The sequence below is a fragment of the Macrosteles quadrilineatus genome, unplaced genomic scaffold (genome assembly GCF_028750875.1).
Source record: "Macrosteles quadrilineatus isolate MER2022 unplaced genomic scaffold, UCM_ALF_1.0 Scaffold_2__2_contigs__length_208266976, whole genome shotgun sequence".
In the NCBI taxonomy this organism is placed as follows: Eukaryota; Metazoa; Arthropoda; class Insecta; order Hemiptera; family Cicadellidae; genus Macrosteles; species Macrosteles quadrilineatus.
The window spans coordinates 151,047,158-151,061,986 of record NW_026542595.1 but is presented as its reverse complement, the minus strand read 5'-3'; the positions used below and the strand labels follow the sequence as shown (position 1 = coordinate 151,061,986).

The window sequence follows — 14,829 nt, the reverse complement described above, 5'->3', positions numbered from 1 at the left end:
TAAAAAAATTGTGTACTTAAAGAATGAACTGTACTGATAAGTGGTAGCCCCTGGACGAGAATCCATTGCTACCAACTCATTAATTTTCCTTAAAAGAAAAAGTGAAGCAACACTAGACGAATTGTGAATAATTTACTTAAATACCTGTATCTCATGTCTAACTTTATTTTCGTTTAATTTGTTTTAAATGTCATCTTAGAGAAAACATTTTTCATATTTGGATCGCAGTGTCTCATTTATTTTAAGAACCTTGTGGCTACACTGAGTTCTACTGTATCAGATTTCAATACAAACCTTTAAAAGATTCTCAATTTCGAAAGAGTTAGCTCTAGAAGTTTGTTTGGTGCTGGTTCCATCACTAGAAGTTGCAGGTGGGTTTTCAGTCTCTGGAGAATATAGTTCTTTACCTGAAAATTGACAAACACTTAAGTAAGAGTAACTAAAGTTATTACAATTGCAAATTGACAGTATGATATCTTATTTTTAATGTTTATTTTTAAACCAATACAGAAATAAGAAAGTTTTACAAGTTTTTCTCTAAAGTTTTTTAAGAAAACGTAATAATTATGCACCTAACAATATTTTACATTTCATGAGCATGTATTACACCAAAATTGTTGTTATAGGCCTAATTTAAAACTCTTGTATTTGATAGTCTGATAGAATATGAAAGAAGCTAAACACCAATATTTCTTTTGAAGCAATGAAAAACACTGACCAACAAAGAGGTTATTGATTTGTTTAAATAATCAAATAAAAAATCTTTATTCATATCTCTGTAAATACATAATTACATGAATAGTGTCAAACAAGTATAGGCTACACTAAGTTATGTTTTTTATATGTATTTAAAAGATAAAGCTATCGGTATTTAATACAGAGCAATTTTGCAAATTATAATTAGTTAAGAATACAAAAATACATGATATATGCCTAACAAATCTGAATCGACTAAGCCCTCCAGCAAGACTTATAGCAATAGTATTTCCTTTTTGATGTTTCCACTTACTCCAGCCAGGTGCAGGTACTATCAGCCCAGAGATCATCTCTTCGCTGATGACAGGGGGATCGGAGGGGGGAGGGGGGCAGACTAGACTCTCTATCTCTATGTCTGTAGATCGTAATATCCCCGGGGCCAGGTCTGGTGGTTCAGTCCGAGACGACCTCATCATCATACACAGAGATAACTCCTCCTGTAGCACCGACTCTAGGTACATCATGTCCAGGTCACTCACGATGGCTCCGTTGATCACCATGATCTCGTCTCCTTTGATGATTCCTGCAAAGTTCATCAAGTTTAAATAAACTTATGCCTTCAGATGTTTGTTGAGTTACAGAACTTGTCAGAATCAATAATCAATAAATAAAGTACCTCCTCAGTTTTTTAAATTCGGCTGTAAGAGGTTTTGCTCTTAGTATGAAAAGGCTTTCTAGTTCTACTGTCATTACATTGAAATCCTACGATTGAAAATAAACTTATTGTTTGTAACTTATTGTATTGTTACGGTATTTTATAGTTATAGATTTTGTGATCTGTATAGGTATATACTAAATACTTTAAATGCAAGCATTTTCATTAGAGGAATCAGATATTTAAAGAATATTATTCCTAAAGTAAGGTAACCAAGAATATCTGAGGTTAGTTCAGTACTTTATCGTTAGTTAATAATTTGTATAATTAACAAAAATGCTTATCAAGGAAATGTTGATAAAAGCTTAAAGTAAAGCCTTTATGTTGATAAAGTTTAGCCTTTCATTGAATAATTTTTACTAATAGTCGTTATAAGAAGTTTCACTTACCGTTATGCATAGCGACACTCTTATCCTCCACCCGGCTGACGTAACAACACAACTCGTCCTGTCTGTCTGCATTCTCTATCAACTCAGCTTCAACAGAAAAGCCCCACATATGTTCCAGGGTCGTCCTCTGCAGCTCAACTTGGTACAAGATTTTCGCACAAACTTCTACTATTTCATGGGTATGAATCTGAAAATTAACGATTTAAGATGAACTTTTTGTACAAGGTTGATTGGAAAGTGCTTATGCCTTAGAGTTGACTCTCAATATTGAGAAAGGTCTCTTTTCTGTTTCCTTTTGTGCACTTAAGTGAAGTGGTATGACTATAATTTTTGAAGGAAAGTCTGAAAATGTTTTTTTTTATTCATTATGTTAGGATAGTACAAACACTTATTTTTAATTTTGTTGTTGTTCAGCTGTGAGGTGACCAGAGAAATAGGGGGAGTGCCAAACATTTTGCTTGAGAGAGAATTTGTTGAAACAATAGGCTAAGAACCACACAAAATAAACTGCAGAACATCATAAAAGGGTCCTTGGTTCATTTAAAATTGAGAATTCAAAATGTAATAAGAATTGAGGAAGTAACCCTTTATTGAATAAACAAGAATGGAAGAGGCTTTTCAGCACATTTTGAAAACTGGTGACGCTTAACGCTTTTCCCCTCATGAGTGTGGGACTTTTACAGTTTTACATAGAAGTCATGGTATAATTGCTTTTTTGTGTGATAATGATGGCCTAAATTACTAGCTAAATTAATGATTTTTTTTCCTGAAGTGTAGAATACATGAGTGGAGTTTTTCAGTTAAGTCATATGGGATAAGCTAGAATAGGAATATTCTGCAAATACAGTATATATTTAATGCCACAATACAGGGCTTACTGTCATATCTCCAAAGTAAAAATACCTACTAGTATACTACTGTACTACCTAGTCCTAAACTGACATTAAAACAAAAATACAGCGTTTTTATTTTCAAGAACCTTTGCAGGTCACATCTGCATGTGAGGTTCCAAGTCTAATCCCTTGGTCAGATGACAGATACAAAAATTATAGTATTGTTTTTGTTTAACGTTTTAGCAGACTATTAAGTGTATTTCAGAAATCTGAATCTTGAACGTCTGTCTGACGGAATAATGTAATTTATCTAATATATGGATTATTGGTTTCATATCAATGACCTTAAACACATAGGTACTGGTAAGCATTCTCAAAACTCTCTCTGTATCAAGAAAAGTTTTTGAAATTTTAAACTTAATAAAATTCCAATAAATGCTTTAAAATAAAGCAAGCACTCCCCTAAACAAAATACCCCGCCGCAGCAAACCTGCAGACTTAGCGAATTTCCATTTGCCTGATTAGATTTAAACTAAAATGTCTCCTTAAAAATATCACACTTATTCCCTATTTAAACAGAATTAGTTTAGTGAGTACTTAGGTTTGCTGCAACAGGGAGGGTAAAAATTTTTTTTTAATGTAAAATGTTAAAAAGTACTGTGGTTTAGTACAAAATGTATTTTCCAAATTTGATCAAAATATGTTCATAAACAAGCAAACTACAACAGTTGACTTATTCTCCATAAGAATAACATGGGAATTTAAAATTACAATTTTTTTGAATTTTCTCCGTAACAGTTAGGCGCATTATAACGCTTCAATATACTAAATTATTTGTTTTTTTAAGCTCTACAAAATGGTTTAAAAAGAAATTGTGAAATTTTGTGTTTTTATGGTCAAAAATGGGAAAAACCTATTTTTACCCCATAAAACCCCCCATAAACACCCGTTCCCATAGTCCGATCATGCTGGTTCGCGAACTCATTCAAATTTATCCCGCCTTACACCTTTAAACCAAATTTTATGAAAATCGGACAAAAATTACTCAAGTTATCGTGCGGATGGACATATATATATATATATATATAGATATATAAAAATTTGAACGAATGGTGTTTTTGGCCTCTGGGGACATCAAAATGAAAAAGTAAATCGGTCCCGGGCTTAGGTCTTACCATGAGACCTACGGTAATAGCTACTTCCCTATAGCTATTCGCTAAAAAAAACAAAGTTAGTCAAAGATCTTTTGAAATAAAAAGGTTAAAATAGTGCCAATGAACAGTTTTTGTCTAACGACCAAGGTATCCTAAAGGAGTGTTCTCGTATTACTTACAACTTAAAACACTTAAAACTAAAATTCAACATCTTAGAATGAAATTGAATATTTTAACGCTACAGTCCAGGACCACATCAGTTTGTTGTGCTAAAACAGTTCTAAGTCAATTAAATTCTTCATATAAAGTACTTACGTATGTTTCTATAAGATCAGTGCGGTGTGGTACAAAGTAATTGTGATCGTCCATATCTCGTCGTTTCTTCACTCTGACAAAATGCTCCATTGGATTCAGATTTTTCCTGCTGCAAGCGCTCGCTAGAAATTCTTCCACTGACATCGCTTCTCGCAGGAAGACATGAACAAACTGGAGAAAACAAAGTTATGTAAAATACAATTTAAGATCAAAACAAGATAATTAATTGTCTTCTTGTTCAACAGCCAGTACTAGACGTCTGGAAAACTGAAAATAGAAGAGGGATTGACATTTAATCCTTATATATTTTATACAAAACGTGACATTTTTTAATGTATCTTTTCTGATTAGATTTTCAAAGATATTACTGCAGATGTTCGATGAAAGTAGGTAAACCGAAATTGTAGAATCTGGCTTTTTCTTCAGGGGGGACTAATAAGAATCTTAAATTTTAAGAATCTTGTCTATAGATGATCCCTAATACCAGATTTTAAAACATAAAAAAGAACTAATATATTTTTCAAATGTGGTAAAAAATTACGACTAACTATGGTAGTGGTTATAATTACTGTAAAATAAAAAAATAATATCATTTACAAGGGTTATTTCAACACATTTTATAATTGTTTAAATGTTACTATATTTGGTTAAGCTTAGGTTAAATTTGGTTAGCACATAGTTAAAGATATACAATATAGTTATCATGCAACAATTTTGAGCAAAAATATACTTAATTCCTACAACTATTAGAACTTAACATTGTTCCTTTTTATTATATTCCATTGTTGTTCATAAAAAAGGAAATATCAAAATATCATAGTATTCATGCATATTACAAGAATGAGTACTGTTTCATTCTTGACTGGCTTTGAAAATTAATAAACATGCACGTTTCAAATTACAACATCGTATCAGAGTTGAAAGACAATTTTTATAACCAAGCAAATACAATGCAACAACTACTATAAGTAAGATTCAGAGAAAACTACAGAAGAGCCTAGCATCAGCATGAAACATTTTACATTTAACGCCAATCTTGAACAGTCACCACAACATTATTTATGGAATTGACATTGGGTGGATATTATATCTAAGCTTATTCAATATAACAGCATGACTGTAATTAAATGTAATTAAATTACATAATATCAGTCCTATAGGTAGTATCTGTGAGGAGTCAAGGTTATTATCAAAATAAACTAAAATCAAAAGTATCAAGTTGAGAAATGGTTTTGAAAAACCTGAACGCTTTCAAAGAAGTCCGCTGCCGAGATGGGACTTTCAAAAAACGTCGAGTGAAGTCGGATCTTGAGCTCAGATCCTGTAGGAAACAGACATCATTATAATGTTAAGTATTAATCTTTAAGTGTTAAACCAAACACCGGTCTCAGAAGTTAAAAAGCTCATAGATTAAAATTGTGAATGGAAGTAAATAAGTGCTTCAACTTGATAAACATTGTGAAATTATCAATGAACAAATGATAAATGAAGGAATTGATTAAAAATGCAGCATTAGCACAGATGACAATCAATTATTTAAAAAGTGTGAATTCTCTTACTCATACATTATATCAAAAAATTAAAATATAAAAAAAAACACTTAAGAAGAATATGATAAGTACAAAATTAACTGTTTTTACCTTTTATTTTTTTCTATCTTTTGATAAATCAATATCAACAACCAATACATGGAATAATGAAATAATAAAATCTTATTAAATAAAAGTAATCTGTAACACGTTTAAAAAATATCTGTTACCAAACAAAAATGTATGTGTTAAAAAAAAAAATTCTTTCACCATATTCTTGTCTTGTAAGTTAATTATTATAGCTAAATAACAAATGAGTGATTAACAGCCATACATTTTTAAAAAAGTGTTTAAATGCAGTCAATTTTGCTGTTTGATGAACAAAACAAAACACTACACTTACTCAAATTTCTGTTGCTAAATAGAAAGGCAAATACATGATTTGATCAAATTCTACGTCAAAAGCTTTCAAGTAGTCACACTATTTGAATCCTATTACACAACACTATGAAAGTAAGAAACACTCAGGCTAAAAGTGTGTTGTAATCCCCCTTTCTGAACAAAATTCCATCAAGAAGAAAGATACAATATCCACCCGAAGTCAGTGGCCGAAGTCATGATCATGCACACATTCTCGACAGCACAGTGCAACCCTACGCTGTTGAACGTGGTTTGTGGTACGATACAGCATGTTTAACTTTATCAAGAGGGGCAGTTAGAGAAAGTATTGACTCACCTCTCAGAGGCTGTGTACTGTGTAGTCCGTCGCAAACTCTTCACCTCACTACAGATATGCCCCATCTTGAATGAGTCTTTAGGTAGATAAACTAAACACACTGGGAGTCCACAAACCATGTTCAAAAAGAGGGTTCACTGTTTTGTACACGTTAATTGTAACAAAAAACTAGAAAAATATCTGTTCTTTTTGAGGCGTTTAAACATCGATACTGTCGTGGTCTTCCATAGCCCAAGCTGACCGCGCAAGGTAATACTCCATAACTGAGCTAGGTCTTCGCTTTAAATATAAAACATTCATTAGTGAAATATGTACAAGCACACACATCAGCACAAAAAGATCATCAACACATATGCAAAAACAACTGATTTGACTGTGGCAAAAATTTTAATTAGCTGTGAAATGATGTTAACATTTGAAAAATGTTGAGGTACTTTAACACCAATTAGGCTCACAGCTTGAGAGGTCTCAGTTGATTCTGAACACTATCATCAATTTATGATCTCAACATTTGATAGGAACTGGGTCTTCAAGAATTAGGCAGACATGAGTATTTTGAAATTCTGACGCAGATATAGGAAAAAAAATCATATTAATCATTAATAATGTAAGAAAAGAAAAATGGTAACCTTTTCTTAAGCTGCACAGTTTCATATTCAACAACAAAACATTTTCACGCTAATTCCTTGACATTATAGTTAAACATTTCTTTTTCTTTTTCATATTTGAAATTTGACTAGGGTGGATCACCAATACCTACCAAATGTCATTCTACCTCCATTAGAAACAGTCTAGATCTTTGTATCAGTGAAAAGGGTTTAAGGTTGTCTTTTTTTTTACTGAATTAACTGTATTCAAAACAACAGTAAAAGATCAAATCAAGGTAAAATTATGTCAAGAGATGTAAAGAAGCATAACCAAAAAGAAAATAAACAAAGAAATTGCGTTAACACAATATGAAAATAATTACTTGATTTTCTGGTACTGAGACTTTGACAGTCTTCTCGGACTCGTCGCGAGAGTTCATTTGTAGTGAGCGACGACTTGAGCCGGAGTTGGATCGAGACAACATCGGAGGACGTCGCTTGGTCGCCCCGCGGCCAGCGAGCAGGTTGTTGAGCAATGAGGGCGAACGGGCACATATGAAAGCGTGGAATGACGACACAGTGAATACGCCAAGTTTGTTCAGGGTGTTTTTCGTGGCTCTGGACACGTGTGTCAGTAAGCTCTGGAAACATGAAATCAATAGTAGATATTATGAAGCATGCAGTATTGTTCTTAAGTGTAAAATGAAGATACAAAATGTGTTTTACGAGAAACTCAATGCTTATTTAGAGCTTAAGCAACAAAATATATTGTGAAAAAGAACGCACTTTAAATTAATCTTCAAAGCTAATTTGTCTCCTAATTATATGCTCCTAAAGAATAAAACAACTTTTAACAACATACAGCTGATTCAAACAAGGCCACATTAAAAAAACATGCCGTAATGCTCGTCAAGCATGACATCACGATAGAAGATGGCAATGATGTAGGTGTTTATTTATTTATTTTTTCAAGGAAAGATTAAAACTAGCAGCTGATCACAAACGGCAAACATTGTGTCATTGCCGTCTGCTTCTATCGTGACACGTCATGCTTGATGAGCATTACGGCCTGTTTTTTTAGTGTGGCTTTATTCAAATCATTAAATGAAACCATAGCAGTTCATCACAGTTTGTTAATAGACAAACTTGAAAATATGGAATAAAAACAAGGAATTATAGTTCGGCCGCTTAGAAAACGACCTGCGCGCTAATGCTAAACCAATGCTGGAGGAGGTCGCTTTCTAAGCGGCCGAACTATAAATTGGTTTTCTACATACTTTAGGGATAGATATCAAAGGACTAAAATTATCAAATTTGGACATACTATAAAATATAAATTCTAATTGGGAAAAAGTTAAAGTAGGGGTGTTTCAGGGATCAATATTGGGCCCGTCTATTTCTTATTTATGTAAATGACCTACCAAACGTGTCAAAGATGGATATATTTCAATTTGCTGATGACACAATGCTGTTATGTAAGGGACCCAATGTTGAATCCCTGCAGCACACAGTAGATACAGAATTGGCCGCTTTAAGTGACTGGTTTAGAGTAGTTAATTTTTTGGTGGGACTCAAGTAGTTAATTTTCGATCAGGCCATAGAAATAGTTTTAAACAGGCCACTTTTACAAATCATCAGTTAATGTCTGAGGAGACAGTAAATTTTTTGGGTATTCATATAAACGAAAATCTTGACTGGCTTCCTCACATTGATAAACTATTTCAGCAATATTTTCTCTCAAAACAATTTCTCAAGTTACAGATACTATAACTCAATTAACAGTTTATCATTCATATTTTTCATCTTTAATGTCATACGGAATACTTGTCTGGGGAAATTCTTGCCATGGTGAGAAGAGATTTAGGCTTAAAAAGAAGGCACATAGAATCATAGCTAAAGTACCCCGAAGAAGTCCATGCAAAATCATCTTTCAGGCTTTTAGTGTTTTGACATTTTATGACCTGTATATTTTAGAAACATTATTTTGGGTATTCAAAAATTTGTCCATTTTTAGGGAGGGTCACACAAACCATAGGTATAACACTAGACATAAGAACCTAATTAAGCCCACTAGCCAAAGATTATCACTATTTGAAGCATCACTTAAAAAAAGGAGAACTAATCAAGATCGAGGGAAAGTGTATTTAGACCGAGATAAAATCTGCTAATTGATTTTCCCTCGCCCTAAATTAGGAGCTTGGGAAAGACTACTTTCATTGATGTCAGCTGTTATCGAAAATAGTTACTTTTGTTACAGAGTGTTGAAAAAAATATAACTGTACTAGTGCAGCCTTGCAAATATGTTACTGCAGTAAACCATTACAAAAACTGTGTTAAAAACTAAAGCTGTGCTGAACTAAGACTTAAATAAGGTTTTTAGGTTCTTCTCAGAACTGTACCCAATGACAAAAGTGGCTTGGAGAACTCTATTGTGCACATACTCCCCAGCTGCTTAACAGGTACTTGAAAGGGTAATTATAGTTAGTTCTCTGCTAGATGTGATCTTATTCCACGCTACAAAACAGCCCCATTTTTATAACCTTTAAAACCGTTATGCATACCACCAATTACTACTCTGTTGTTTAAATAACACAAGAAGTTATTTCTATATTTTCTGGATATATGTTTGATGAATTCGAGTTGTGTAATCTTATCAGCCTATTAATTATAGATACATAGCCTCTCCCAGCAATTCGCTAATTGGAATTCTATCTCCAGGATAGGAAAGAATATTGTAAATTGAATTTTAAGCTCTGCTGGTATTAGAAAATTTCATTTTTCAGGAAGAGGCAAAGGTACCTGGAATATAGCAGGAATTAGGACTTTGCTAAGGTAGTCTTCCTTTAATTGAAGAATTCAGTATTAAAAAGACATGTTAATAATAATAACATGGCTAAATTTAAAGAGTTAATTTTGAACAGGGTGCTTTTGATTTTATGTGGCACCTTATTAACATTGCTCAGAGATTATGATCAAATATGATAGGATAGGCCACACAGCCACCTAAGGTAGTTTATTTAGCAACATTCTTAAGAATGTGTGAATTGTATTTTTCGCTCCAAATGAATAACTACATTGCAGGGCACTGTATGCATAGCCTCCTCTTATTCGTCACACTGGCCAGTCTGTAGCGATGGTAATCACAGTAATAACAAACGTGTAAACATAAACATAGTGCAGACTCTTCTTATTAGTGTAACAGTTGTTTTGGTCTGCCAGGACAGAGGTGTTTCTACTTTTATCACAAAGTCACATTGTATTGGAAAAGGCTAAAGCATGTCATTAATTAAGTTCATTAAATGCATTATTAGTACATTATGAAAATAAATTCACCTTAGGGTTGGGAAGCTCGCCGTTCTGAAGACTAGCCATGTAACACCGTAACCGGAACTGTTCACAATGTAACCGTTCTAGGTTCTCCTCCCACTGAACAATCTGAGAGTTTATCTGCTGTTTGGTATCCGGGTCTGACACCACGCTCTGCTGCAGATCTGCCATGTGCTTCAGCTTGTGATCCTAAAACAGTCGAGTAACATCTTAGTAACAGGTTACAAGACAAGACCTCAAAGCTAAGATTTGTTTCCCCCACTTTTCTTTTTGTCTTGAGAATTGTCATTGTTTTGTAGCAAGGTAAAAAGGTAGAAAACGTTCATCATTTGGTAAAAAAATATCCTCTTGAATCTTCAATACAAACTCACTCTTTCAAACTTTTGTAACTTGTTCATAAACGCTTCCACACCCACAAACTCTAGTAGGACAAGGTTTGGAATGGAATCCATTTTAGAAATCATAAAATAAGAATTCAAGGGAAAAAGTGCAGGCCTACAGTCATTTTCAGATAAAAAATAAATGGTAAAAATTATAAGCAAGTGTACAAGAAGGAAATAGGCGGTGTAAAAGAGGGTAATAGAAAAAGGATGTGTAGGTGTATAAGTAGAAAACGTAAGTAGAAAAGTGTGTTGGTAATTAAAGAAGAAAGATATTAAGAGTTACGAGGAGATTGACTGTAGAAGGAAAGTCTGAGGGACAAGATGGGGTAGAGCAAAGAAGCTGGAACCAAATCGTTGAAGGATGTTTGTTGAGGCCTTATAAGTTCCTCGTGGAGCTCAAAGAAAGTCAAGTCACAGTCAAACTTACAGACTCGATGGCCTTCTCAAGCCGATATATTTCCTCCTGCAGTAGATGTAACGTGCCAGTCTTGCCACGATGTCTAGCAAAGGCAGCGGCACAAGCGGAGTGAATACTGTTCACCCAGTTCTCAAGCTCAACCTGACACGGCGCCTGAAACAGAAAGTAACCATCAGAAACTGAAAACTACATACTGATCATAACAAGGCTTGCTGGACCCCAATATGCGAGGAAAAACACAGTCAAATATGATAAGGTTTGACCTCTTCCAAACAATGAGTTAAACACAGGAAAATTTAAAAACACATTTAAACAATGAAATGGATTTTAACCAACCCGTGGTAAACTGTCTTTTAATAGTATATTTCGTACCTAGGGCCGAAAATGAGGTTTTGCCGGCTCGAGATAGTTTTTAAGTTCGAGACGAAGTCGAGAACTTAAATCGATCGAGAGCTGCAAAACCATTTCGGTCCGTGGTACGAACACTATTTTTCACCACACTTTACCCTATTACCACTATTCACCACTATAATAATGCACACTGATGGTCAACACAACTACAACTTTAAGGTTATATGAGGAAATAATTTGAGGAATCAGCAAAAATAAAAATAAATAGTTGCCAGGCAACGGTGACAATAACACAATTCTATTGCAATGCTATGGATTTTGATTGTGTATTTAAAATGCATTCATGTTTTAAGTAAGTAAGCGGACAGCTGATTTTGCGGCCCCGGCCTGTAAAAACCTGCTCGGTCCCCAAATTATGGACAGCTGGCATCGCCAGCAAAACGTAACTTTCGGCCACCAATTAACGTATGTAATACAGCCAAAAACATGATAGTGTGGTGAAAAAATATTAACGGGTGCAGTTCTGAAAAAAATTAAGTTTATTATAAAATGTTTTGCCTCACACTATAATGTTTTAACCAGCTTCCCACGCAAGAATTTAGTCCAAACAGCTATCGCCAGCTTAATCAAATTGGGTTACATAACGTACTACTGTAATGTAATGAGATTTTACCGGACACCAACCAGCTGATTATGTTTGGCAATGGGTGGTTATAACCGAAAACATAACCTCTGTTAGAGGTTATGAGTAGTGATTGTAAGTCTTTTAGTCGGTGGGTATATATAAGGATTTTTTTTTGTTAAGTTAGCTTAGAGTAGTATGGCGTAAAAAATCGAACTTCACTCGTCCAAAAGGTGTTTACCGGACTCACTCATTTGGTAATTCCGCACTCGCCTTCGTCTCGCACGGGAACGACCACACTCGTCTGATAAACAACTATTATTAGGACTAGTAATGTAATATACTATTACAGCTTATTTTGTCAAATAACCAAGTTTTTGGCTAATCTGATAGTTTTTGATATAGGGAAAGTGTCTCATCTTCCTTTTAGAGGTTATTTTCAATAAATACATGATGAAAATTATACCTACATTAATAAATATGAAAAAAACCTCTTCGTTCACAGACCTACAGAGTTAAGCAAACCCCACATGCAAAAATATGATAATCAACACATCTTGGTGTGAAAATACTGACTTAATGAATCATTAGTCACTGGAGGGAAACAATGTAAAACAACTTTCTATTCTGAAGATGAGTTGGCAAATCCCTAAATAAATTGTTTATGAAGTGTTAAGAAATATTAAGTAAATGTGGCTACAAGGAATTTATAATCATTAACAATTAACTTTCATTAAAACTAATATTAAACTTCAGTTAATTATCAATAACCCATCAACATTGTTAATTAACCTTTCCAAACAACGTAAACAAGAAGAGCTTGACTTCTTGCAAGAGGCTCTTTGACAATGAAGACTTCACAAAACACTGTTAAGGTTCATGGTGGGTTGATCTAATTAAACTCTTCCGTCAATATTGTCTTAGAAATACAAGATTCACAGTCAAAGTTATATAAAGACCTAATAATAGTTATCCTAACTTCCTAAGTTAAGAAACTAGTTGTATAAACTAGTTGTTAAAGGTACAAAGTAGTGGATCAAAGGTTTTATTTATTTATTTATTTATTTATTTATTTATTACAAACACGGCAAACGCCATTTTACAAGAGAGTTGAGTTGAGATTAATAAAAATTTCTTGTGACTTAAAGTGAAATAGTTAAGTGCGATCAATAATTAAATATTATAACAAGTATGAAATACTAATAAATAATATGAAATATAATATAAAATTTGAGGTAGTATATTTTCTTTTCTGAATTATATTCAGCTTTAATCGAGTACTTGATTTCCGTACATAGGACGGGCCAACAGCTAGTTTTATTTAAATCAATTTAATTTTAAAATTTTTTAGTATGCTACTTTTAAATCACATTTACAACATATAATAGACATTCAAATATTTATTTAATCTATCATTTTGAATCTTTGAACGGCTGCCATTTTTTACTCAAGTTTATTTTTGAGCTCAAATTTTCTGACATTGTATTCTACTAATAGTAGACCTTTAATTTGAAGTGCATTTCGACCTTTGCTTCCATTTAAGATTTTTTTCCGTCTTCTAGTGGGCGCCCCCTGAGGAGTTAGCATAATAGCATTGCAAATTCAATGAATCTCTGAACTGCTGCCATTTTTGACTCAAATGTCCATTTGAGGTGCGGTTTGCGGTATTGTTTTTGGTTCAACAAGACCTTTGATGTGATATATATATCAACCTGCTTACCTTTAAGATTTTCAATTTACTCTATATGGGCCGTCGGATAGGTGACATCCGATCATCGTGTACACAAACAAAATCAAAATAGCTTGCTATTAGCCAAATATAGTTGAGATATAACTTTTCGTTTTATAGTTATAAAGTCGTCCTTAATTGTCACCCTGTATAGGTTCCAACTATCAGTCTTGGTGGCAAGTATGTTTGAAGCATGCGTTTTAGTTCAAAAGGTAAAATAACGAAGCCAACAACAACCAGTATTAAATAATCACTGATTTTAACAAAACGCAACTTTTTCTTGTATGTCGGATAACCACCTACAGTCTAAAAAGGGAATGGACAATGTTTTTGCCCAGGGCTGAGGGCATGTTGACAGGACAGGTTATATTTCATGCACAACGGACACTCGAGCCGAGAGATGTGGGCCTTTGTAACCACCCAACAAGTGAACAAAAGCTTACTTCTTTGTTACTTTTATAAAAGCTCCTCCTTTAACCGAATGCTGAGATTTCCCCTCTGCACAAGTGCCCTTCTCTGCTTTGTTCTGAATTCTAGTATCATTTGCCAACACGAGTGCTCTATTTTCAGATAAGTCCTGTTTGGAAGCTTCATTCGTAGTAGACCTACTTACCATTGAGTCCGAGATGTTCTGGAAAAATAATCTCAATTGATTGAAAGGAAAAAGTCTCTCAATTGTCTTTGTGAAAAAAATCCTTATTTAGGAAAAGGGGTGTTTTCCCATTTGTTTCTTAACATTGTAAAAATAGGTTTGGGATCCTAAACAAGTTGTTTCATTCCTAAGGTGTTTCATTCCCCAGTTATGATTAAAATACGTCAATAATATTTTACTTAAATGTTACTCAAACAATCCATAAAAAAACATACAATAGGTAATCTATTAACATTTTTGTGTGTATATTGGGCATATTCGATGTTTTGTATTAGTCCAATAAGTGGTATTCAACCAAATCCAATAGTAATTTTAACTGCAATCCCAAAAATAATGTGTTTTAAATATCTTGTTAGTGTTTATTTTACGAAATACTCAACGGTGGAGACAATA

At 33.6% G+C, this 14,829-nt stretch overlaps 1 protein-coding gene across 7 annotated transcripts in view; it reads right to left on the bottom strand.

Annotated features, from left to right (window-relative positions):
- The window catches only part of LOC128985820 (protein still life, isoforms C/SIF type 2), a 587,264-nt gene that overhangs the window by 25,133 nt on the left and 547,302 nt on the right, over positions 1 to 14,829 (bottom strand). For all 7 annotated transcript variants that reach the window (XR_008490076.1, XM_054405731.1, XM_054405729.1 and 4 more), the window contains 7 exons: positions 11,092 to 11,235; positions 10,288 to 10,470; positions 7,338 to 7,595; positions 4,103 to 4,273; positions 1,801 to 1,987; positions 1,010 to 1,279; positions 295 to 407 (listed from right to left, as the gene is read on the bottom strand). Coding sequence is in view for 6 of the 7 variants with exons in the window: in XM_054405731.1 (XP_054261706.1) it covers positions 295 to 407; positions 1,010 to 1,279; positions 1,801 to 1,987; positions 4,103 to 4,273; positions 7,338 to 7,595; positions 10,288 to 10,470; positions 11,092 to 11,235 (1,326 nt within the window). In the remaining variant the exon portion in view is untranslated. The remainder of the gene's footprint in view (positions 1 to 294; positions 408 to 1,009; positions 1,280 to 1,800; positions 1,988 to 4,102; positions 4,274 to 7,337; positions 7,596 to 10,287; positions 10,471 to 11,091; positions 11,236 to 14,829) is intronic.